This window comes from Euleptes europaea, chromosome 5 (assembly GCF_029931775.1).
Source record: "Euleptes europaea isolate rEulEur1 chromosome 5, rEulEur1.hap1, whole genome shotgun sequence".
NCBI classification, from domain to species: Eukaryota; Metazoa; Chordata; class Lepidosauria; order Squamata; family Sphaerodactylidae; genus Euleptes; species Euleptes europaea.
The window spans coordinates 9,637,414-9,661,516 of record NC_079316.1 but is presented as its reverse complement, the minus strand read 5'-3'; the positions used below and the strand labels follow the sequence as shown (position 1 = coordinate 9,661,516).

Sequence of the window (24,103 nt, the reverse complement as noted above, 5' to 3'; positions counted from 1 at the left end):
TTCACCCTGCACCTCCCCACCTCACCCGGGCTGGTCCTCTCGCTTGCCAGCTGACCCTGAGGCGCCACCCCACCCCACCCCGCCTTCCGCTGGGCGGCAGCGGTTTCTTCCCCCCACCTCCCCCCACCTCACCGGGGCCGGTCCTCCTGCTTGCCAGCTAACCCTGTGGCGCCACCTCACCCACCCCACCCAGCTTTCTGCTGGGCGGTGGCGGTTTCTTCCCCCCACCTCCCCCCACCTCCCCCGGTCCTCCCGCTTGCCAGCTGACCCTGCGGGCCCTCCTGCGTGCAGGGAGGGGGCCGCCGCTGCCACCTGCCCGCGTGCCTTCCCTGCGGGCCAGGAGCGGCCTGTGGGGCCTCCTGCGTGCCACCGCCACCTGAGCGCCTGGAGGTAAGCCTGCGGGGGGGAGGGGGTGCAGTTCCCCCTCAGCTTATATGCGGGTGCCTAATTTTTCCCCATTTTGGGGGTGAAATTAGGCACCTCGGGTCAGCTTATACCCGAGTATATACGGTACTCTGGCATGCCCTGTGCTTAAAGTGGAGATGGGTCCCTCTAGTGTCTGATACTCCACAGAGGCTTCTAAACATTCTCAGCCCTCGGTGTCAGTTACTCTTCAGGAGCCAAGGCAGTCTGTGTGTGTTTGCGGACATTTCCTTACTTTGGGGTGACCGGGTCTGTCTGTTTATTCAGTCTGGGACATTGGTCTCTCCAGTGTCCTGTTTTGCCACGCTGGTAACATTTCCTCCCTGTTTTATTCATTCGGGGGCAATTGTAACCCAGGTGTCCTGTTTCACTACCCTGTTAACACGTCCGCCATGTCCCCTCTTCTCTGCCCTGAGGGGTTTCCCTGGCCATTTTGCCACCACCCCCTTTATATCTTCTGGCAGGCAGGCAAGGTTCCTTCTAGTGGTCACCCCATTTAACACATTTTTCTGAGGAGAAAAAAATTCTGAAAAATGCACGGAGGAAAGAGTTAAACCCTCTCTCCTTCAGCTACTGTTACCCAGTCCTCAAAGTACTTGTTGGGATAGGAAGTTAGCCTTTGGGAAAGTGTAGAACAAATAATACATTATGATCCACTCCCCGTTGACCTCAAATCAGCTTACATTATACTGTAGGGTTGCCAACCTCCGGGTACTAGCTGGAGATCTCCTGCTATTACGACTGATCTCCAGCCGATAGATCAGTTCAACTGGAGAAAATGGCTGCTTTGGCAATTGGACTCTATGGCATTGAAGGCCCTCCCCAAACCCCACTCTCCTTAGGCTCTGCCCCAAAAAACCTCCTGCCGGTAGTGAAGACAGAGCTGGCAACCAAAGGAGCACCAATAGGTTTTCTAGCTGCGGGTTGGGATTGGGAAATGTCAGTAGGTTTTGGTGGATGGAGTCTGTGTAGGGCGGAGTTTGGAGAGACCTCAGCGGGGTATAATGCCATACAGTCCACCCTCCAAAGCAGCCATTTTCTCCAGAGGAACTGATCTCTATAATCTGTTCTAGACATGTGCATTCTCATACTGCTTCCTCTCCAGGGAACCAGCTCAAGGCAGCTTAAAAACCAGAACCTAACAAAAAACAGAAAGCATTAAAAGTCATTAATTAGAATCAATAACTTAAAAAAAACAGCCAGGGCAATTGAAGAAGAAGTTTGTTTTTATATGCTGACTTTCTCTACTACTTAAGGAAGAATCGAACCAGGTTACAATTGCCTTCTCTCCCCCCCCCCCACAACAGACACCCTGTGAGGTAGTTGGGGCTGAGAGAACTCTAAGAGAGCTGTGACTAGCCCAAGGTCACCCAGCTGGCTTCATGTGGAGGAGTGGGGAAACCAACCCGATTCACCAGATTAGCGTCCACCGCTCCTAACCACCACTCTTAACTACTACACCATGCTGGCTCGAGCAGCTTAAAATAACAGTTTTCTGTTTAATTAAAAGCATACTATAAAATGGTGTTAAATAAATGAAAAGTCAGGGTGAATAGGAATTTTTTGACATGGTGTCTCCTAGTGAACAATGTACTTGCCAGGTGAGACTCAGGTGGCAAGCATTCCACAGCTAGGGTGCCACCACTTAAAAGCCATGTCTCCGATTACACTTGCCTCACCTCTGAAGGTACGGGCACTGAGAGCAGAGCTTTTGGGGAACATCTTAACTGGTGTGCTGGTGGGTTAATTTGGAGGCACCAAGTATTTAGGGCTTTAAAGGTAAGGACCAGCACTTTGATTTTGGCCTGGAGATAGATGGACAGCCAATGCAGATCTTTCAGCACTGGAATGATACAATGCCTGTATCCCGCCTCTGCCCTCTCTTATGCAGCCAAGTAGTGTGTGTGTGTCTTGTGCACCCAAATGCAGTTGCAAAGACCTCTTTCCCAATTCTGAAAGTTCTTCGTTGTGCATCCAAAAAGTTCACCACAAGAGAGCAGCAGAGAATAACACTGTATTTACTCAAATGCAAGGCTAGTGTGTTCTTCCATAAGAAAATGGGGTCAGCTTATATTCAAATATACATAACAGTTATGTCCAGTAGAAAAGAGTAGGAGTCCAGTAGCACCTTAAAGACTAACAAAATTTCTGGCGGGGTATGAGATTTCATGGGGCCACAATGCACTTTTTAAGTTATGTTCAGTAACTCGTTTATTTTTGTGTATACCATTTGGGGGGGGGGGGCTTACATTTTTGACTAAATATGGTATGAAAGGCTGCCTTCTTAGTTCAATCTGTCCTCTCATGGGCACTACAGAATAATTTCAAGCCTACTATCCGTGCATGTGTGTGTGTGTGTCACCTTTCTCTCAGCTTCCTTAATTGTCCAATTTTCACATCCACACATAGTAATGGAATACTATGATATGAATTATCTTGATCTTGGTCACCAGTGACACATTCTTACCCTTAAGAATTCTTGTCTACAGTGAGGGGGAAAAGTATTTGATCCCCTGCTGAATTTGCCCATTTGCCCTCTAACGAAGAAATGACCAGTCCATAATTTTAATGGTAGGTTTATTGTAGCTGTGGAAGGTTTATTGTCACTAGCAACCAAGATCAGGTTAATTCATGCCATCGTATTCCCTATTACTATGTATGGGTGTGGGAGCTGGACAATGAAGAAAGCTAATAGGAAGAAAGTAGATTCCTTTGAAATGTGGTGTTGGAGGAGAGTGTTACGGGTACCATGGACTGCCCCCCCCCAAAAAAAAATCAGTGGGTTTTAGATCAAATCAAGCCTGAACTGACCCTAGAAACTAAAATGACTAAACTGAGGCTGTCATTAGGGCTGTCGGTTCGGTTCATCCAGAACCGAAAAACAGCCGAATTTCCCCCGATTCGGTGGTTTTTTGGTTCGGATTCAACCGAACTCAAAAAGGGGGGGGAAACAGGGAGCCGAATTTGGCGAGTTCGTGGTGTTCCCGAATAAATTCAGTGAATTCAGGCCCTTTAAACAGATCTGCGCCTTCCAGCTGGAAGGCGCAGATCTGTCCCCCCCGTGCGCGCCTTCAGGGAGCTTCCCTGAAGGCATGCCGGGGGCCCTTTAAATAGATTTGTGCCTCCCGGCCGGGAGTCACAAATCTATACCAAGCCCCCCCCCCCGTACACCTTCAGGGGAGTCCCCTGAAGTCTCACGGGGAGGCTTGGTATAGATTTCTGCCTCCCAGCCAGGAGGCACAGATCCATTTAAAGGGCCCCCCGCGCGCCTTCAGGGGAGTCCCAGGAAGAGGGGCGAGGGGTCTTTAAACCCTTCTGCCCTGCCTGCGCAGACAGGCAGTTGGAAGGCGCAAATCTGTTTAAAGAGCCCCTCACGCCTTCATGGAAGCCCCAGTGAAGGCCCGTGGGGGGGCTCTTTAAAGACCCCCACCCCCTTCCCGACTCTTTGAAGTGGTGAGCACTGCCTGGGCAGGCGGCGCCCAGCACTTCAAAGACCCACAGAATTTTCCCCCAAACTCCAGATCTTCCGCCGAATTTCAGGGACCTGAAGCAGGGGAGTTCGGACTTTGGCACGGCCCGAATTTAAAAGAGCCGAATTTTGCCGAAGCCGAACTTTACCGAATTTTTTTTCCAACAGCCGTAGCTGTCATACTTTGGACATATTATGAGAAAACAAGAGTAACTGGAAAAGACAATCATGCTAGGAAAAGTCGAAGGCAGCAGGAAAATAGGAAGACCCAACAAGAGATGGAGTGACTCTATAAAGGAAGCAATGGCCCTCAATTTGCAAGATCTCAGCAAGGCTGTCAAAGATAGGAGACTTTGGAGGACACTGATTCATAGAGTCGCCATGAGTCGGAAACGACTTCAGGGCACTTAACACACACACATAGCCACCAATAGCATCCACAGTGGGTCTGACGTCAGGCAAACAGGACCTCGGCCAAATTCTAATTAAGTGGAAAAACTCTAGGACATTGGACAAGTCACAATAGAATATATAGGAGGGGCTGTGGCTCAGTGGCAGAGCATCTGCTTGTCATGCAGAAGGTCCCAGGTTCAATCCCCAGCATCTCCAGTTAAAGGGACTAGGCAAGTAGGTGATGTGAGAGCCCTGGAGAGCTGCTGCCAGTCTGAGAAGATGATACTGACTTTGATGGACCATGGTCTAATTCAGCATAAGGCAGCTTAATGCGCTCATATGCTCATTGTTACAGAAAGCAGTAACAAATATGTATTTATTTTATTGTTTCGACTTACTATCCTGCTTTCTCACTCTCAGCACAAATTATTTTTATAGTTTACTAAGCACTTGAGCGGGGAACAGCACGGAGTTTATAAGGATGGGGATGCATAGCCAGCCCAACTATAGCCTCTTTGCTGAGCTCTTTGACTCCTTCTGGCAGCTGGAAGGTGAAGGACCTCAACAGGCTGGTAAAGAAGATGAAGAGCTCGATCTCCGCCAGCTGCCTCCCCAGACACATACGGGCCCCTGCCAAGGAATTAAAGACACAAATCAAATGAATAATATGTATTCCACCTATCCTCATGTGTCTATTACTTCAGCCTGCAGCTAATTTGGACTTTGAGGAGGAAATCTGGGTTGCTGAACAATATCCCCCTCTCATCACCTGAACTAGCCCACCAGCATCTCCCATCACCGCAACCAACTTTTCCTTACAAATCTCCTTCTAATCTCTGACCCAGCACCCTTCAGGAAACTTGATTTGGCCCTTAGTAACGAGTAGCTATCCACTAGTGTGAATTTATGTGAGTTTAGGATTACTTCCTTCCTAAAATAGCAAAAGTTGTATAATACAAGTGTTATATAATATAGCCACTGAACTTTGGAAAAGCAGGTGCATCTACAAGAGGACATTATGACCTGAATGCATAATTCACATTTCATTGCACTTCCCTTGACAGTGAATCACCAATATCTAACTGTACCAGACATTCCCAAGGGCAATAATGGCAGCTGGAGTTACGAGAACCTAGTAGGCAAGAAATGGAAAGGAGGGAGCAGCTGATTGCTCTGGACTTTTCCCAGCACCATCCAAAATACAGATACAAGTCCAAAATACTTTGGTTGCAAGCTCCGGGTTGGGAAATACCTGGAGATTTTGGGGGCAGAGCCTGAGGAGGGCGGGGTTTTGGGGAGGGGAGGGACTTCAATGCCATACAGTCCAATTGCCAAAGCGGCCATTTTCTCCAGGGGAACTGATCTCTATCGGCTGGAGATTAGTTGTAATAGCAGGAGATCTTCAGCTAGTACCTGAAGGTAGACAACCCTCGGGGGAAGTCATGCTTCATAGCTGGAACACCCTTCCATCTGTGGCAGCCTTCCAGTGGCTCCAAATATATATGTGTCTGTGTGTTTATTTTTATTGTAATCTGCCTTTTTTCCTTTGAGAGAAAGGCATGATAGATTGTTTAAATATATAAATAAAGTGCAACATGTAGAGTAAGTGTTCCTAGATTCAGTCTTGAAAAACCCTGTAAATCTGACTAATTATTCATAAGCTGACTAATTATTCATAGTTCTCCGCTTACCTGCACCAAATGGAAGAAATTCTTCTCTATCCACAAAATTTCCATCCTTGTCCAAAAAATGATTTGGGTTGAACTCTTCTGGGGTTGCCCATTGCTTGGGATCCAGAAGAACAGAGGCAATATCTGGGAGAAGAATGGTTCCCTAAAAGGAAGAAACAGTTGACTCAGAATACTTCAAGAACAGCACGATCCATCAATACTCCCTGAAAAATCTAATGCCTTTTGACATACGAAAAAAATATCTGTGTGGTTTAAAGGAAGAACTATGAGGAAGGGAAGAACGGGGAGGGGTCAAGTTTAATGGTTTCATCACGAATGCTTTAAATTGTTCAATTGTTAGCAGCTTTGGTGGCCCTTGTAAGGGCAGAAAGGCAGGATACCGATTTTGTGAGTCATAATAATAATAGGAAGAAGAACAATGATTGTATGTACTCCCAGGAAACTGTAGTGACATTACATTCTGCTCAGCCACAGTAAACTGAAAATACCTCAGATCCTGAGGAAAAACCTGTTGGATCCAACCCCACGCCCTTTTTAATTTTAAATATTGCTCCTTGCATTGAGTACACGATGCATCTGAGAAATGAGATTTTCTCAGGGCAAATTCAGATTTAAAACTCAATTCAATGTTTGTTCCACAGTTCTTAAAAGTTCTAGATTGCAGCCCCAGACAGCAAGATTGAGCAAGAGCCCATAGTCATCCCAACCACTTTCCCTGATGTTAGGACATCTCTTCAAACTTGCAAAGGGCCTGTGATGGACAGGTCCATATCCACGTCTCTCAGAGAGCAGCTAATGACTGCTGATGAATGTTGGAAGAAGGTTGACTGTGGATAGTGAACAGTTAGGACAGTTAGAGTAGGAACAGCGGTAGAAAAGAGATATGATTGAGTCTGTGAGTGAAAGAGCAAGTCAGAAGCTGGCTTTAAGAAAGATAGCATGTAACTGAGAGGACTGGAAGAATGAAGAGAGTTAGGGATCAACATTTCACATGGTAAGAAACACTGCATCCATTTGCCTATAGCATTCCAATATTATTTAATGCTTTCAATAAAAGTTATTCCCTAATACAAGGAAATATCTGGTTGAGAGGTGGTTGAAAAAGTAACTGGGATGCCCTATTTGGTGGTACTCTGGGAAAGAGAATGGGAACCTGGTGTGTAAAAGGGTCAGGGCTCTTGTAAAAATAAATAAGGACAAGGCAGGTGGTGAACCTTTTACTGCCTAACCAACTTGAACTTCTGAGTCTGAGAGAGGTTGCGTTGAGTGGTAGGGTTAGGGGTCTCAGGCCCCTGGCAGGAGAACACATGGAACGAGTACTTGCATCAGTTTATATTCCTACAAAATGTGATTATTGTTATGGGGAAGCATTTCAAATGGTGGAAGAGACATATATATCCCAGTCCTATTACACTGTTTATTATATGTCTCATTTTATTGATTAAGGCTTGCACTCAGCTAAAGCCAAATGGAAGTCTCCCCCCCCCTGAAAAATACCAGTTCCTGTGCTAAAAGAGCACCTGTATGTAAATGAGCATTTAGGATTAACTTGAGTATAACTTTTGGCGTATCTTCAAAGCAGCCGTGAAATAATAAAGTACAGATAAAGTAACAGCCATATCTTTATCAAACAGTGGATAGATTAAGTGGTAGTTGAAAAATACCTTTTCAGTATTTTTCAAAGGGGGGGGGGTTACCAGTTAAAAAAAAAAGGTAATAAATGGGAGCCAAAAAGCAGATCCCAAATGATGCCAAATTCAGCATTATTTGTGGCCGCTTTGGCCCTAACACCATTTTTAACCCCCTCCCTTCCTCCCAGGGTCTGCCACCACCTTTGGACTCCAAGTGGAGTTTGACTGCAGCGAGGACAGAGAACTGAAACTCTGCACTGAATATTTTTCAGGTTCAGATTTATTAACCTGACAATTTTTGATTTTCCGGGGGAGGGGGAAGGTAAAGGTAGTCCCCTGCGCAAGCACCAGGTCAGGTGATGTCACATCCCGACGTTTACTAGGCAAACTATGTTTACAGGGTGGGCCATTTTACCAACCTCGGAAGGATGGAAGGCTGAGTCGACCTTGATACGGTTACCTGAAATCGACTTCCGTCAAGATCAAACTCAGGTTGTGAGCAGAGTTTTTGATTGCAGTACTGCATTTTACCACTCTGCTCCATGGGGATCTGTATTCAGGGGAAAGCCAAACATTATTATTTGGCTTTTTTAAATTTTTTTGACAATTTCTGGGTCTATTAAAACCAAACTTGAAAAAAAAATGACGCACACCTCTACTATTGATTACACTGACTTATATTATGTAAACTGCCTTGAGTCTCAATGAGAAAGGTGAAGTGCAAATAACATCATTCAAGAAAAATTGGAAGAAAGGGTTATATACCCTCTTTCCAGTTACTCATCTAAAGCAGGGGTGGCAAATTAACATAAATAGGTAGGCACAGAGGGAACAAGCTATTTATGAGGAACGATACAATAATCCCAGTACAAGAGGGTATCATTGTGGGGAAAGGAGGTTAGGCAACTTGCCCTTCAAGCAGTCCTGCAGAGGTGTATTGGAAATATACAGAAGAATATTGTATGGCGAGGAGTTTAGGTTGACATGTCTCATTTCCCCCATATTCCCTCTGTAAAGAATGCTGGCCTATTAAGCATAGTTTGTTTTCTTTCTTTCCTTACAAGATGGGAGCATTGTGTACCAGGTGTAATCTCAGATTGATTAGGCATTCTATGCTGGTTCATGCATCAGCTGGTTTGCATGATCAGGAATGAAGGGTTGTGAGCCAGGTGCACTGAATCAACCTATTAAGGTATCTGGCCTGAGTGATAAAAACCCAAGAGTGAAGACCAGCAGAGAGCTTCAACACAGATCAGGATCTGGATGCTGTATAACCTGACTGATGACCGGGGGTCTCTCTCGCTGCTGTACACAGAGCTCCCGCGAGCCGAAGTGGAGATAAGCTCTTGTAAAGTATAAATGCTATATTGCGTGCTAGCTGAATACTTTGTGTTATAAGCTGAATGCTGTGTGTTATAAGTAAAGCATTGCTTTCCTTCACCTACCTGTGTATTTATTGCCTCCAAATCCAAAAGAACCTCTGCCTTGGCAGAACATGCAGGTTGCACATGTTCTGCACATGCAGGTTGTAAATCCCTTCCACCAATACAGACTGCTCATTGGATCCAGGAGAGTAGCTAAAAATATTGACTATACCTTTGGAATGAAAACACCAAGCATGTTCACATCCTTCACAGATTCTCTGGGGATCCCAATTAACAAGATATATTGGGAACGCTGGATCTCATGAATCACAGCATTGGTGTAGGGCAATTTCTTCCTATCTTGATGTGTGCATGATTGAGAGGAACCCAAAACATCTTCCATCTCCTTGTAGACTTTTTCTGGTAGGAAAAGAATTTTGCATTTAGGCTGAAAATGAATTTGCATTGGACAGTGAATAAGAACATCAGAGGTGCCCTGCTGGATCAGACCAATGGTTCATCAAGTCTAGTATCCTGTTTTTCACAGTGGGCAACCTGGTAACCTGGAGGGTCAACAAACCTGGCATACTGGCCAAGGCTTAGCCCATTGACTTTAATGGACTTAGAAGCATGTAACTCTGTTTAGGATTGCACTTCCAGCCAATGCTAGGAAGATCCTTAAAACCACCATACTATACCTACTCTACAAACTGTTCCCCTTCCTCCTGTGATTTCATATGGTTCACAGATTGTTACAACCCATTACTAAGCATGAAAAGCAAAAGTAAGAACTACCCTTTTCATGCTGTACAAGATTGCCTTACCTTGAATATCTGGATGATTTGCAATGAGGAGTAGTGCCCATTGCAGAGTTGTCGTGGTAGTGTCCGATCCTGCGATAAAGAGGTCAAAAATGGATTGAGCCAAGTTCCCTTCATCATAGGTGGAGTTGGGGTCACTCTTTCTCTGTCGTTAACAATGGAAAATGGAGGTTGAAATGAATTCTAACAATTTTGCTCAGGGGTGGATTGGCCATTAAGGCTGCCTGCCAGAAACATCCTGGTGGGCCAATAGCCTGGGGGTCTGCTCCCGTTCCCACCAGGACCATCCTTGCCCCCAAATGAGTACTTGGTGGGAAGGGTCTTTTCCTCTCTCTCTCCTTCTCTCCCTCCTTGGGGTGGGCAGGACCTTATTTTGCTGTTATTAACCAAACCCCTCCCTAATGGAAGTCCCAGAACTTGCATCTAAAAAGAACGGAGAGAGCTGTTGGGGGGACAGTCAAAAACCTGAGTAGTGAAATAGCTATCAGGTAGGAGGGTTAGAAGAAAGAACTTCATTCATGGTGAGGTTGTGTATTTTGAATATTGGAAAGGAAGCTAGTCATATTAGGTAATCAATTGTCGTTTTGGTGAATTCAATGAAAAACACATTTTCATGTTCTTTCTCCATTATGGCCCCCACCTTATGGAGAATGGCCCTGCCTGAGAAGGTCAGGAAAGAAGAATCAAACTGGCTTACAATCACCTTCCCTTCCCCTCCCCACAACAGACAGCCTGCGAAGTAGGTGGGGCTGAGAGAGCTCTAAGAGAGCTGTGACTAGCCCAAGGCCATCCAGCTGGCTTCATGTATAGAAGTGGGGAAACAAATCCAGTTCACCAGATTAGCGTCCTCCGCTCATGTGGAGGAGTGGGGAATCAAACCCGGTTCTCCAGATCAGCGTCTACCGCTCCATACCACCGCTCTTAACCACTATACCACATACAAGGCAGATACTTACTTTCTCTATCTGAAGTAGATAGAAATCAATGTAATCCTGTGGATCATGCAGGGACTGGTTCTCCTTATGCTTTTCTATCTCTTTCCTTATAAATGAAAGCACGACATCTCTGCTAGAAAACGCTTTTTTATGAGGACCTGGGAGACAGTCCAAGAGCCATGGAAACATTTCATAGAACTGCAGGAAATATGAAGGCAAAATCTTATTTTTACTGAGAAGAGGCACAGTAACACAGTCTTTTACATATTTAAGTGCTGTCAATTCACAACTTACTCACGGCACCCCCAGCAAGGGGCTTTCAAGGCAAGTGAGAAGAAGAGGTGGTTTGTCATTGTCTTCCTCTGCATAGTCCTCCTTGGCAGTCTCCCATCCAAGTAGTGAACCTGCTTAGCTTCTGAGATTGGGCTATACCAAGCCACCTTCCCTCCCAAGTGTCATTTGGGTTGGTCTGAATAAAGTGTATTACTAGGGTTGCCAACCTCCAGGTACTAGCTGGAGATCTCCTGCTATTACAACTGCTCTCCAGCCAATACAGATCAGTTCACCTGGAGAAAATGGCCACTTTGGCCATTGGGCTCTATGACATTGAAGTCCCACCCTCCCCAAACTCCGCCTTCTTCAGGCTCCATCCCCATCACTCCCATCAGTGGCAAAGAGAGACCTAGAAACCCTGTGAATTACATTAAAGTTATTCTAGATTCTTATTTTGACCCATGAGGCTACTTTAACTTTTCATTTATTTTGAAAACCCAGAGTATAGCTGAAATAGAGAGGGATTCTTTACCTGGAGGAAATTGACTTGGGAAAAATCTGCAATCAATGTAATCATCTATATATCTGTTTCTCAAGTGTGCCCCCCCATGGATATCTAAATCTGTGGATTGGGACCACGCTGATGCTAAACAGATCTACCTGCAAACTTGGGGGACTACCAAGGTGTGCAGAAAAATCTGAAAGCTAAAACAATAAATGCACTGGTGGTTTAAATTTACCCAATAGAAAAAATAAAGTGCAGACAACACACTTACTATCATTCAGCGGCGGCCATTTGGAGCTGCAGTGGGCCCAGCAGTGGCTGAAGTCGATCCCCAAGAACCTGGCAGCCTTTAAGAGAGGATTTATTGGGGCCATGCCTGGCTGGCAGTAACTACTGGGTGACTTGATAGTGCCTGGCTTGCATGATTCAACTAGGCCTAGCTGCTTACTACTGTTCGACTTAGGTTTGCCAGGTCCCTCTTTGCTACCGGCGGGAGATTTTTGAAACAGAGCCTGAAGAGGGTGGGATTTGGGGAGGGGAGGGACTTCAATGCCCTAGAGTTCAATTGCCAAAGCCACCATTTTCTCCAGGTGCACTGATCTCTATAGGCTGGAGATCAGTTGTAATAGCAGGAGATCTCCAGCGAGTACCTGGAAGTTGGCAACCCTAGTTCAACAGCAGCCACCCTATGAAAGCCAGTGTGGTATAGGGGCTAGAGCTTCAAAGTAGGGTCTGAGAGACCCAGGCTTGAATCCCCATCCAACTGTGGAAGCGCCCGAGATGATTTTGGGCCAGTAGCATCCTTTCAGCCTAACCTACCTCACAGGGTTATTGAGAGGATAAAAAGGAGGAGAGGAAAATAATGTAAGCTTCTTTGGTCCCCATTTTGGAGAAAAGTAGGGTATAAATGAAGTAAATCAACAGCAAATACAGGTGAAGATGGGAGGCAGATAAAAGGTAGGGTGGTGAATGGCTGAGAAAGAGAAAAATTGGCAGAGAAAAGAGATTGCCAATAGAAGGGAAACAGAAAACAGTGCCAGGATGGGGGTACAAGGGAAAGTGATGTGCCCCTCAAGCATCCTTTAGGGCTTCCTACCATATAAGTGGACCTGGCCCATATAAGTTGTGTCTGCCACCACACAACTGGGCCATAGTTTTCCTAAGTAGAGGCTGCTACAATAGGATTGCCAGGTCCCTATTGGCCACCAAGTGGGAGGTTTTTGGGGCGGAGCCTGAGGAGGGCAGGGTTTGGGGAGGGAAGGGACTTCAATGCCATAGAGTCCAATAGCCAAAGCTGCCATTTTTTCCAGGGGAACTGATCTCTAGTCTTATCTCTAGCTGGATATCTCTAGCTGGATATCTCCTGCTATTACCAGTCATAATAGCAGAAGATATCCAGCTAGTACCTGGAGGTTGGCAACCCTAAGCTGTGGGCAGAGGGAAAGCTGAGAACAGAAGGGGAGATAAATATAGGCTAGCTATAGGGTGCGAAGGAGAGAAGGAAGCAGGAAAAGGAGAGAGGCTATGGTGGTTTTCAGGAAATGGAAAGAAGAAATAGTGGGAGAGGGAAATGAAATGCCTCCCACAAGTACTTGTGGGTTTCTGCTTGTACTGTCCAATTTACCTTCCACTGAATCTTTACCAGGTCCAACAAATTCATGTCAAGTATTTTCTATATAAGAGGTCTGATCCCACTACCAGTAAGCTGAAGGTGCTGATAGTTGTTGGTTTTCGCAGTCTTCACCTTGTCCCAGCAGTGATTTCCAACCCTGGGAAATTTTATTCCCCAGTCTATAGGACTTACATGGAATGATAGCCACATGAGTTGGGAGCAGGGTTGCCAGTTCCAGGTTGGGAAATACCTGGAGATTTTTGGGATGGAGCCTGAGGAAGGAAGGGTTTGGGGAGGGAAGGGACTGCAATGCCATAGAGTCCAATTGCCAAAATGGCCATTTTCTCCAGGTGAACTGCTCTCTATTGGCTGGAGATCAGTTGTAACAGCAGGAGATCTCCAGCTAGTACCTGGAGTTGGCAACCCTAGTTGGGAGGTTGCAGTCAGCAAGGGGAAGGGGGTGAAATCACTCCCTTATGCTTCCTTCATGAGTGGACAGTCCTCACCTGTTGGCAATTTCCCAATAGGGCTGTCGATTCGGTTCGTCCCGAACCGAAAAACAGCCGAATTTCCCCTGATTCGAACTCGAAAATGGGGGAGCCGAATTCAGCGAGTTTGGGAGTTTGCGAATAAATTCGGCAAATTCGGGGCACAGCAGCATAACTGTCAGTAAGCAGCATTCTCCCCCGGCCAATCGGTGGCCAAGCTGGGTCTTCTTCTGGCCAATCAGTCAGGATTGAGTACTGGAGGAATCAGCTGCTGCGCAGCCCGGCCGGGGAGTGAAAGAGAGAAATCCCCGTGGGGGGTGCATGTGCACATTCGCTCCTTTCCGTGGCTGCAGGGGGCGCATTTTTGGGGGTAGAGACCCCAAACTTTCAGCAGAGCTTCAGATGAGCCTTCTTAAGAGACCCCCCAAGTTTTGTAAACATTGGGTCGGGGGTCCCGAGATATGGGCTCCACCCCTTTTCCCTCCCCCTTTTCCCTTTCCGTGGCTGCAGGGGGCACTTTTTTGTGGGTGCAGCCCCCAAACTTTCAGCATAGCTTCAGACGAGCCTTCTTAAGACACCCCCCCAAGTTTTATAAAGATGGGTTCAGTGGGGGCAGAAATATGGGCTCCCCCCTTTTCCCTTTCCGTGGCTGCAGGGGGTGCATTTTTGGGGGTGCAGCCCCCAAACTTTCAGCATAGCTTCAGACGAGCCTTCTTAAGAGACCCCCCAAGTTTTGTAAACATTGGGTCAGGGGGACCCGAGATACGGGCTTTCCCCTTTTCCCTATTGGGATGAATGGATCACCCGATCCTGTATGCATCTCCAGAGTGGCAAATCCAAGGCAAAACCTCCCGTGCTTAAATGGAATCGTATTGGATTACCCAGACCTCCCAGCCCCTCCTGATGGAACAGAAGACAGCCACAGTAGGACCCCTTTGGGGGCTTTAATTTATAATTTTTCTCCTGTGTGTGTGTGGGGGGGAAGCAGAGTCTGTGTGTCTGTGTGGGGAGGGAGCAGTTTCTGTGGGTGGGTGGGGGAAGCCAAAGGGGGCTTTTGCCCATTCTGCCTGGGGTGTGTGTGCCCCCTTGAGTCTCTCTCTCCCTGGTTTGAGGGGGGGGGCTTCAGTTGTGTGTCCTCAGGTTTTCCCTCATTCATAAGATCGGTTAGGTCTATTTTGATGCTTGCTCAAAACTGGTTTTCAAATGGTGACTTAAAGAATGCATTTGCCTGGTCCCGAGTCCAATGCAAAAGGGGAAATTCCACCCCCTCCTGCTCATTATGCATAGCTAGCTGCCTCTGTCCCTTTCCATGGTTTGCAAACTCCCAGGTGTCAGGTGTTGCTTTGCATGGTTGCAAAGGTGTTGCTTTGCATGGTTGTGTTGCTTTGCAGTTGTGTTGCTTTGCAGTTGTGTTGCTTTGCAAACTTCTTCACACCTGCCCTGCCCTTGCTCCCCGCTTCTCAGCTGTTTGTCGGGGCTGGGAGCTTTGTGCGTGGGCGGCAAGCTCTGCTCAGAGATGCACATTAAGGGTGGGGGGACCCCTTTCGGGGCCCATATCTCAGCCCCCCCTGACCCAATCTTTACAAAAGTTGGGGGGTCTTGCAAGAAGGGTCCTTTGAAGCTCCTCTGAAAGTTTGGGACCTCTATCCCAAAAAATGCCCCCCCTGGAGCTGCGGAAAGGCATGGTTGTGTTTTTAATGGATTTATTCAGCCGAATTGTTTCCCCAAACTTTGAATTCGTGCCGATTGCACAGACCCGAAGCGGGGGGAGTTCGGACTTCGGCATTTCCTGAATGAGAACGGGACAAATTTTGCCGAATCCGAATTTTTTTTTCAACCACCCTATTTCCCAATATGATATTCTAGGGCTTTCAAATGAGAATCAAAATAATAGAATCATAGAGTTGGAAGGGACCACCAGGGTCATCTGGTCCAACCCCCTGCACAATGCAGGAAATTCACAACTACCCCCACACACACACCCAGTGATCCCTACACGCCCAGAAGATGGCCAAGATGCCCTCCCTCTCATGATCTGCCTAAGGTCACAGAATCAGCATTGCTCACAGATGGCCATGTAACCTCTTCTTAAAAACCTCCCGGGTAGGAGAGCTCACCACCTCCCGAGGAAACCTGTCCCACTGAGGAATCACTCGACTGTCAGAAAGTTCTTCCTAATGTCTAGACGGAAACTCTTTTGATTTAATTTCACACACTACTCACACCATGAAGTACGCTTGTTGCAAATGTTAAGATAATGTTAATGGCTTTTGTCAACTTGAGGAATTCTTCATCGTCAATAGAAAACCGATGTCCAAAAGCCAAAGCACAGATCACATTGGAGACTGCATTTTTGATGGGTAATGAAGGGTCAAGAGGCTCCCCTACAAATACAATCATTGATACTTATATTAATATTTGTAGTTACTACTTAAAGTTCATGCTAAATTAGAGACAGTAAGGAAAAAAGAATCAACAAGTTCTCATTCTGAACTCTCCGATACAAAAAATGCTACCCCACCATTACACAGTTTGGTCTCCCTCGAACTGGGATTCCACTCATAAGACACTCATCATCATACCTATCCAGCCCTCCCAATAGTCCTCCCACTTATCAATCAACTTTGGGGAAGACTTGCTAGAAGAGCTAGTGTGGTGTAGTGGTTAAGAGTGGTGGTTTGGAGCAGTGAACTCTGATCTGGAGAACCGGGTTTGATTCCCCACTCCTCCAAATGAGCGGCGGAGGCTAATCTGGTGAACTGGATTTGTTACCCCACTCCTCCACATGAAGCCAGCTGGGTGACCTTGGGCTAGTTAGAGTTCTCTTAGAGTTATCTTAGCCCCACCTACCCCACAGGGTGTCTGTTGTGGGGAGGGGAAGGGAAGGTGATTGTAAGCCAGTTTGATTCTGCCTTAAGTAGTAGAAAAAGTCAGCATATAAAAGCCAAGTCTTCTTCTTCTTCTTCTTCTAGAAACAGATGCTGCAGACCATTGTTAAATCAAACACATACTGGGATCTGCAGTTTCTGCTACTTTCTGAGCACAGGAAACTATAATCCTATGCTTCTCAGGATGAAATTATGCTTCTGAGTATGGTCCATCCAAGTCAGTATTGTCTACTCAGACCAGCAGCAGCTCTCCAGGGTCTCAGGCAGAGGTCTTTCACATCACCTACTTGCCTAGTCCCTTTAACTGGCAATGCTGGGGATTGAACCTGGAACCTTTTGCATGTCAAGCAGATGCTCTACCACTGAGCCACAGCCCCTCCCCGGTGTGAATCAGAATGTCTGTGGCTCAGTGGAAGAGCCTCTGCTTTGCATGCAGAAGGTCCCAGGTCCAATCCCTACCATTTCGTTAAAAGGACCAGGCAGTAAGGTGATGTGAAAGACCTCTGTCTGAGATCCTGAAGAGCTGCTTCCAGTCTGAGTAAACAATACTGACATTGATGGACCAATGGTCTGATTCAGTATAAGACAGCTTCGTGTGTGCTTGTGTGTGTGTGTCCATTGTGGAAGTATTTCCACACTAGAGACTTTCCATCAGGATTTCTGCAGATTGGTGTATATGGCAGTATAATCGCCTACTATCACATACCCTTTGCACGTGCAAAAGTCTCAATAAGCTGATGGGCCTCCTCTTGTACTTGGTGCTCCACGCCTTTCTTCCCCAGTCCCAACTTCCGCATGGTAGCTATCCCAAATTTCCTCTGTTGCTTCCAGGTGTGACCATTTGAAAATACAATACCTAAAGCCATTAAGAATCAATAAGAAATTTTACTCACAAGAATTCCTGCAAATAAATATGTAGATTTGCAGCTCAGAAAACACCCAACTGGAATGACATTAACATCTATTAATTCTGAGCTATTCATAACTGAAGACGTTCCCATTCACTCCCACTTTCTACCATAGGCGTAAACTACTGGGGAGGGGGGCTGAGGGGCTCAAGCCCCCCCCAAACCTGGCCAGGGGGGTTGAGCCCCCCCAGGCAACAAGTGCCCACATGAGGGGCTCAGTTACAGTGGTAGCTGAAGCACAGTCTGTCCTACTTTCATGTTAAATCATATTACAATTTATATGATTCCTTGGGGCTTGGTTCCTGTTTGCTAGTATGTATTTGTGTGTTTATTAAGAATCATTAAGATAAGCAAACAAATCTACATGCCTCCAGGTACCACCCCAACCATATCAAACAGTCCATTGTCTATAGCCAAGCCCAACGCTATAGTCGCATCTGCTCCAACCCCTCAGACAGCGATACTCACTTGAAGGAGCTACAGCGAGCATTTTTGCAACTACAATATCCTGCTTATATGGTTAAAAAGAGATGATTGGAAAGGCCAGAATGATACCCAGGCTGAAAACATTTTTGGGTAAAACCAGCCTCAAACAGGCTGGAAATGTTTCTCCTAAACCCCATCCCTAAGGAAGATTGTTTACAAGACAACAATGTGGTGAGTTCATTTTATGAAGCAGAGGCATGCCTGTTTTGAGGTATGTCTGGGTGCTTCCTGGACAAATATGATGTTTGAGCCAGTCAGATTGCTCCTATCGTCCTGCTCACTGATCTTTCTTCCCTTTGTTGCATTCCCCCGGTTTCATCTTCATGTCTGCTGCTGCTCTGCTTTGTGCGTAAAGAACAGCCTCTTTCAAACAAGCAAGACTTCCTCCTTTAACCATCTCCTCAAAACCCATATGCTTCTACAGACTGCCTTCTCATAAAGGCCGACTATACATAACTCAAATAACATAAAATAAATGTCTCTTCTGTTTTCTGTCAGGTTTATGTAATACTAAGTGCAGTGGATTGCCAGGCCCCGTAGCCCACTGGCAGGAGCTTTCTGGGGCCATGGCTGTAGTGCACGCACACCCTGCGCAATGCGCCCACGTCACTTCCGGGTTTACCCGGAAGCGTCGTGGATAGGGCTGTTGATTTGGTTCGTCCCGAACTGAAAAACAGCCGAATTCCCCCCGATTCAGCTGTTTTTCTGTTCGGGACGAACTGAACTCAAAAAAGGCGGGAAACGGGGGAGCCGAATTTGCCGACTTCGAGGGCTCGGCGAGTAAATTCGGCAGATTCGGGGTCCCCCCGCGCACCTTCAGGGGGTTCCCCCGAAGGTGCATGGGGGGGCCCTTTAAACAGGTCTGCGCCTCCCGGCTGGGAGGCACAGATCTGTTCCACGCCTCCCCACGCGCCTTCAGGGGGTTCCCCTGAAGGCGCGCAAGGGGCCATTTAAACAGGTCTGCGCCTCCCAGCCGGAACCCCCTGAAGGCACACGGGGGGCCCTTTAAACAGATCTGCGCCTCCCAGCTAGGAGGCGCAGACCTGTTTAAATGGCCCCTCGCGTTCCTTCAGGGGGTTCCCCTGAAGGTGCGCGGGGGGGCCCTTTAAACAGGTCTGTGCCTCCTGGCCGGGAGGCACAGATCTGTTCCACGCCCACCTGCGTGCCTTCTAGGGGAACCTTCAAATTCCTGTATCTGAAGAAGTGAGTTGTGGCTCACGAAAGCTCATACCCTGCCAGTGGATTATCTGACAGTCTCAATACTGTGACTACAACATTCAGAAATTTCCTTGTTTCTCTTTTACTTGATGTTACTCTATGATTTGACCAGGGAAACAATGTTTCACTCTTCCCAGCAACTTACCTTTCTCTTTTGTCATAGCTTTCACGAAAGGGGTAACTGGTCGGTCAACAAAGTCTTCTGAAAGGTTTATCAGTCCCTCTTTCATTCCTTGGAATCCAGACACTATAACTATAGGTATAGGTCCCATCCATAGAGTGAAAATATTTCCATATTGCTTTTCTATCTGCCATTTGCATCAAAAGAGACAACAGAAATATATTCAGACAAGCTGTTTCCAAATCAACATTGTGCTTTCCTTTTCCATGTGCAGAAGTCCTCCCTGCCCACCACTCCTCACTGTATTCATTTCCCTCTCAGATTTCTGTCCCTTCCAACCTCATCATCCCTTTGTTCCCTGGAGACACCCTCACATCTCCCTGTTACAACATCCTCATGTTTGTTGGTGAATACAAGGATTTTGGGGGGCTGTGTGGCTCAGTGGTAGAGAATCTGCCGGACACACAGAAGGTCCCAGGTTCAATCCCCAACGTCTCCAGCTAAACAAGATCAGGTGATATGAAAGATCAGCCCCAGAGGCTCTGAAAAGATGCTGCCAGCCTGAGCAGGCAATACTGACCTTGATGGACCAAGTGTCTGATTGATTGTAAGGCAGATTTATCTGATATCATATCAGTCATGCAAGCAGCGGATCCCGCTCAGGGGATCCGGATTTGCGGGCCCGCGGGGGGGGGACTGAGGGAACAGGGGGCTGGTTCCCCTCACTGGCGGCAGCAGCCGATCAGGGCGGCAGTGCCGTTCCAGGCGGTGGCCCGGGGGGGAGGCCCGACCGGCCTACGAAGGTGGGGGGGCAGGCTCGGGTCTGACGTGCGGCCGCCCCCGCCCCCTCACGTGTTTGGCGGGCCCCGTCGGTGGTCACGGGACCCTCTCCGGCCAATGGGGTCCCCACCGGCCGCCATGCCGGGGGGAGGATAAATGCGGCCCAGCCCGTGGCCACGGCCATTCTGTCCCCTCCACGCCGCTTGTCCCACCCACCCTCCCCTTGGTTATAGGGTTTGGTTGGGTTATCGTCACAACTAAAGGTTGGCGGTTTGGGCATGGGGCCGGATCCAGTTTGGAGGAAAGATGGCCTGCATGCCCCGCTTCCCATTCTGGGGACCCTAATAAGGGGTTTGGGGGGGAGGCCCAGAATGGTTAAGCCTGTCTCGGGGGCTGCGGTTTGGCCTCCTCCCAAGTGGCAGTGGACCACACAGTTGGCTGCCGCCCACGTGGGTCCCAGCATACTGCCATCTCAGGCTGCATCCAGCAGGCGGGTTGGGTGCAGGGTGTGATCAGCTGACAGTCGGGTCAGCTGATCCCTGGATTCCGCCCCTCATGCTTGCCAATGCCTAACGCTGTAATCAATAAAGTTGTGGCCTGTTTACTCCAGCTGTCGCGTACTAGTCATTCTTGGTAAGATCACGCCTTTCTGTCACCAGGATATGGGTAGCCCCTAGGGTGGCCGTGACCCCCTTTCCCCCCAACATTCCACCCCCCCGTAGGGCTGGGGCCGCAATGGGATTTCTGTGTGGCTCAGATGCATAGCAGCCGTTTTGCACTCTCAGCATCAGCACATATGGGGAAGCAACTTTAGCCTTCCCCCTCTCAGGACTATTTTTATATCCCCAAAAGGCACTGTAGAGCCACTAGTGGCTTAACCACAAAAATCACATTAAATATATGGCTACACATAATTTTTGATGGCACGACTAATAAGCAGCTCCGTTGTGGCTGCCCATGGTGGCTGGAAAACACATTTGACCTGTAGTGACCCCACCAATGCCTGCCCTTCCCTGCCCTCCAGGAACCAGTGAAAGTGCTTGAGGAATCAGCTTAAATGGGGGGCATCAAGAAATAGGATTGCCAACCTCCAGGTACTCACTGGAGATCTCCTGCTATTACAACTGATCTCCAGCCGATAGAGATCAATTCCCCTGGAGAAAACGGCTGCTTTGGCAATAAGACTCTTTGGTACTGAAGTCGTTGGGGATTAGATAGCGAGATTCGTTACATGTCAGGCAGACAAGGGTTAAATTGTTTGTATTGATGCTGACCAGTTCTAGACGGTGATGTAATCTCCAATGTGTCAATTAATTATTGGTCAGAGAGGATCAGTGACAAACACGTTGTTTGTCACATAGGCAGAATCTGCATATTACTGCTTTCCTTTGTTTAGAAGTGAAAGCAGTACCCAATTACCTTTTGGATGTCAACCAGAGAAGATGGGGCAACTCTGTATCTTAGAGATGCCATGTGCGTAAGTTTAGTAACTGCAAGAACCTTTTCTGGCACGTATAGGGAACTAGATATGTAGTAAGGAATTCTTGTTTTAACCTCCAGTTACCCTACCCCATAATATAGTGAGTAAAGTTTGTTTTTGCTAAGACAAAAGACTTTGTCTATTCATTGCGTGTGAGTACTTTATTTGACTTTCACCAGGCGCAATCATACGATCCATATCCTCTGATATAAGAATTATCCCCAATAGAAGTCCCTCGCCTCCCCAAACCCTGCCCTCCTCCACCCAAAAAACCTCCCATTGGTGGTGAAGAGGGACCTGGCAACCCTATTGAGAAATAAAAGTTTCCCCCTTGTTGTGTCTGCTGTCTTGGGTCCTCCCAGTGGTTAGGGGGCACTAGGGTTGCAGGTCCCTCTTCGCCACTGGTGGGAAGTTTTTGGGGAGGAACCTGAGGAGGGCAGGGATTGAGGAGGGGAGGAACATCAATGCCATAGTCCAATTGCCAAATAGGGCCATTTTCTCCAGGTGAACCAATCTATATCTGCTGGAGATCAGTTGTAATAGCAGGAGATGTCCAGCTAGTATCTGAAAGTTGGCAACCCTCCCAGAACCTCTTAAAAACGTAAATGCTCTCTGCTGCAGCAATCTCTTTTAAATGTCACTGCTTCACCATGAAAGACTCCAATGACAAGTGCTGGCAGATATCTGCAATATCTATTTCCTGTAAACAGAGGTACCTAAAGAAGCAACGAGCTCAGGCATTTATCCTGGCTGGCTGCATCATACTATAGTGTGTGTTGTAACATGTCCTAGATATTGTTTCTCAGAACATTATTCTAACTAGCCTCTCTTCCTTCACCTGATCCTCTAACACCAGACCTATCTAGATCATAGTCTCTTTCAACAAAGAGGGAATCTTGCTTTCCAGGAAGCTGAAGAAACGGTCATTTAAACACTGATTGCTGGAGCAGACAAGAGAGAAGCAGCACAGGTATCTTTCTACTCCCACGCTGCCCTGGAAAGGAGCCATTTTCTCCAGGGAAACTGTTCTCTATTGGCTGGAGATCAGTTGTAATAGCAGGAGATCTCCAGCTAGTACCTGGAGGTTGGCAACCCTAGCTGCAAACCTTATGGCCGCCAGACTTGGCAGGTGAGCAGATTCGTATTTATTTTATTTATTTATTTCCTTATATTTATAGCCCACCCTCATTCCCAGCCAGCCGGGCTCAGAGCGGCTTACAACAATACATAATAAAACATCAGTTAAAAAATGCTTTGAAACTTCATTCAGACTCTGTACTCCATATAAATTAATAACTAAGATGGCATTCAATACTCATAAATAGTGGCTACTAGAAAAACCCAGCCAGGCAATGAGCCCCCCATAAACCAGTTAGGGGGAAGGATGGGGAGGCCAGCAATGACAAGAGAGAAAAACTTGCAGCTTCCCTCATTTATAAACCTGGCAGAACAGTTCCATTTTACAGGCCCTGCAGAACTCATTTAGGACCCGCAGTAGGGTTGCCAACCTCCAGAAAACACTGGCACATCTTTACCTCCATTTCAGGATGCAAGGATTTTCCTTTGATTGGCTTGCTTCGCACAAGCTCTTTAAGGGACAAGCTTGTGCATTCTGACTTATTAAAACCTCTGAGCAGAAGTTCTGTGGTAGGTCACTTTAAATGCAAAGGCTGCTCAGTTTGTCCCTTAAGCCTCCCTGTTAAAGAATTTAGATCAGCTTTTTTCGGTTCACTCTACAACATTTTTCTAATTGTGGCACCAGCAGAGTGATTTACTCAGTGACCTGCAGTTGTTCTCTTTTATACATAGGCAGCACCATGAGACAGGTGATAGAGATCCCTCCCCTCCCCAAACCCCGCCCTCCTCAGGCTCCGCCCCAAAAACCTCCCGCCGATGGCGAAGGGGGACCTGGCAACCCTAACCTGCAGGGCCCTGATGTTGCTAGGGAGATGGTTCCACCAGGCCGGGGCCGAAAAAGCCCTGGCTCTCATCGAGGACAGCTGCACACTCCTCATAGTTTGTAAAGCAACTTGCACAGTTAAATAGCCCACCAGTCACCTTTATATAGGACTGCAATGAGATTACCAATAAGAAAAGCAAGCTGCTTATCAGCATGTTCTATAAGTGGTCATCTATGAAGTTATTTGTTTGATCTGGGCATTCACATGGTGATCATGGAAGAACTGATCAGGAAGTCATTTGGTCTCTCCCCTTGGGAGATTTGCAGATGTCCCCTTATTAGGAGGAGTCAGAGCTTCCTGCTGAGTGCTCTAAAATGTTCCCACATATGAGCTCTGTGCAGATGCAGAACTCATATGTGAGTCTGTGCAGATGGCCACATGAAGAACATCAAATAACCTATGTAACATTAGGAAGAAAATGAGTCCAAATGCTCTTAATTTAAGTATTAAGGAAGACGTACCTCTAGAAAAGACTTGCGAGATATGCCGGACCAAAACCGCCAAATGCCTCCAATGAGAGGCAGTCGAAGAGGCCCTGGAGGATACGACTTGCCTGACCGGAACAATTTTACAAAGAGAAGAATCAAGAGGCACACTAGAACCCCCAACATTATCCTGCCTACTCTTTCTCAAACTTTTTTTTATCTTTCTAGTAC

The 24,103-nt window shown here is 47.1% G+C and overlaps 1 protein-coding gene across 1 annotated transcript; it reads right to left on the bottom strand.

Annotated features, from left to right (window-relative positions):
- Positions 1–4,727: 4,727 nt before the first annotated feature.
- Positions 4,728–24,064, bottom strand: LOC130477889 (cytochrome P450 2J2-like). The gene is made up of 9 exons (XM_056849970.1): positions 23,909–24,064; positions 19,251–19,413; positions 17,200–17,349; positions 15,829–15,989; positions 10,749–10,925; positions 9,796–9,937; positions 9,204–9,391; positions 5,977–6,118; positions 4,728–4,915 (listed from the first exon to the last, which is right to left on the bottom strand). Exons 1-9 carry the CDS (start codon positions 24,056–24,058, stop codon positions 4,728–4,730), a joined length of 1,461 nt encoding a protein of 486 aa, XP_056705948.1. The 5' UTR covers positions 24,059–24,064.
- Positions 24,065–24,103: the final 39 nt, after the last annotated feature.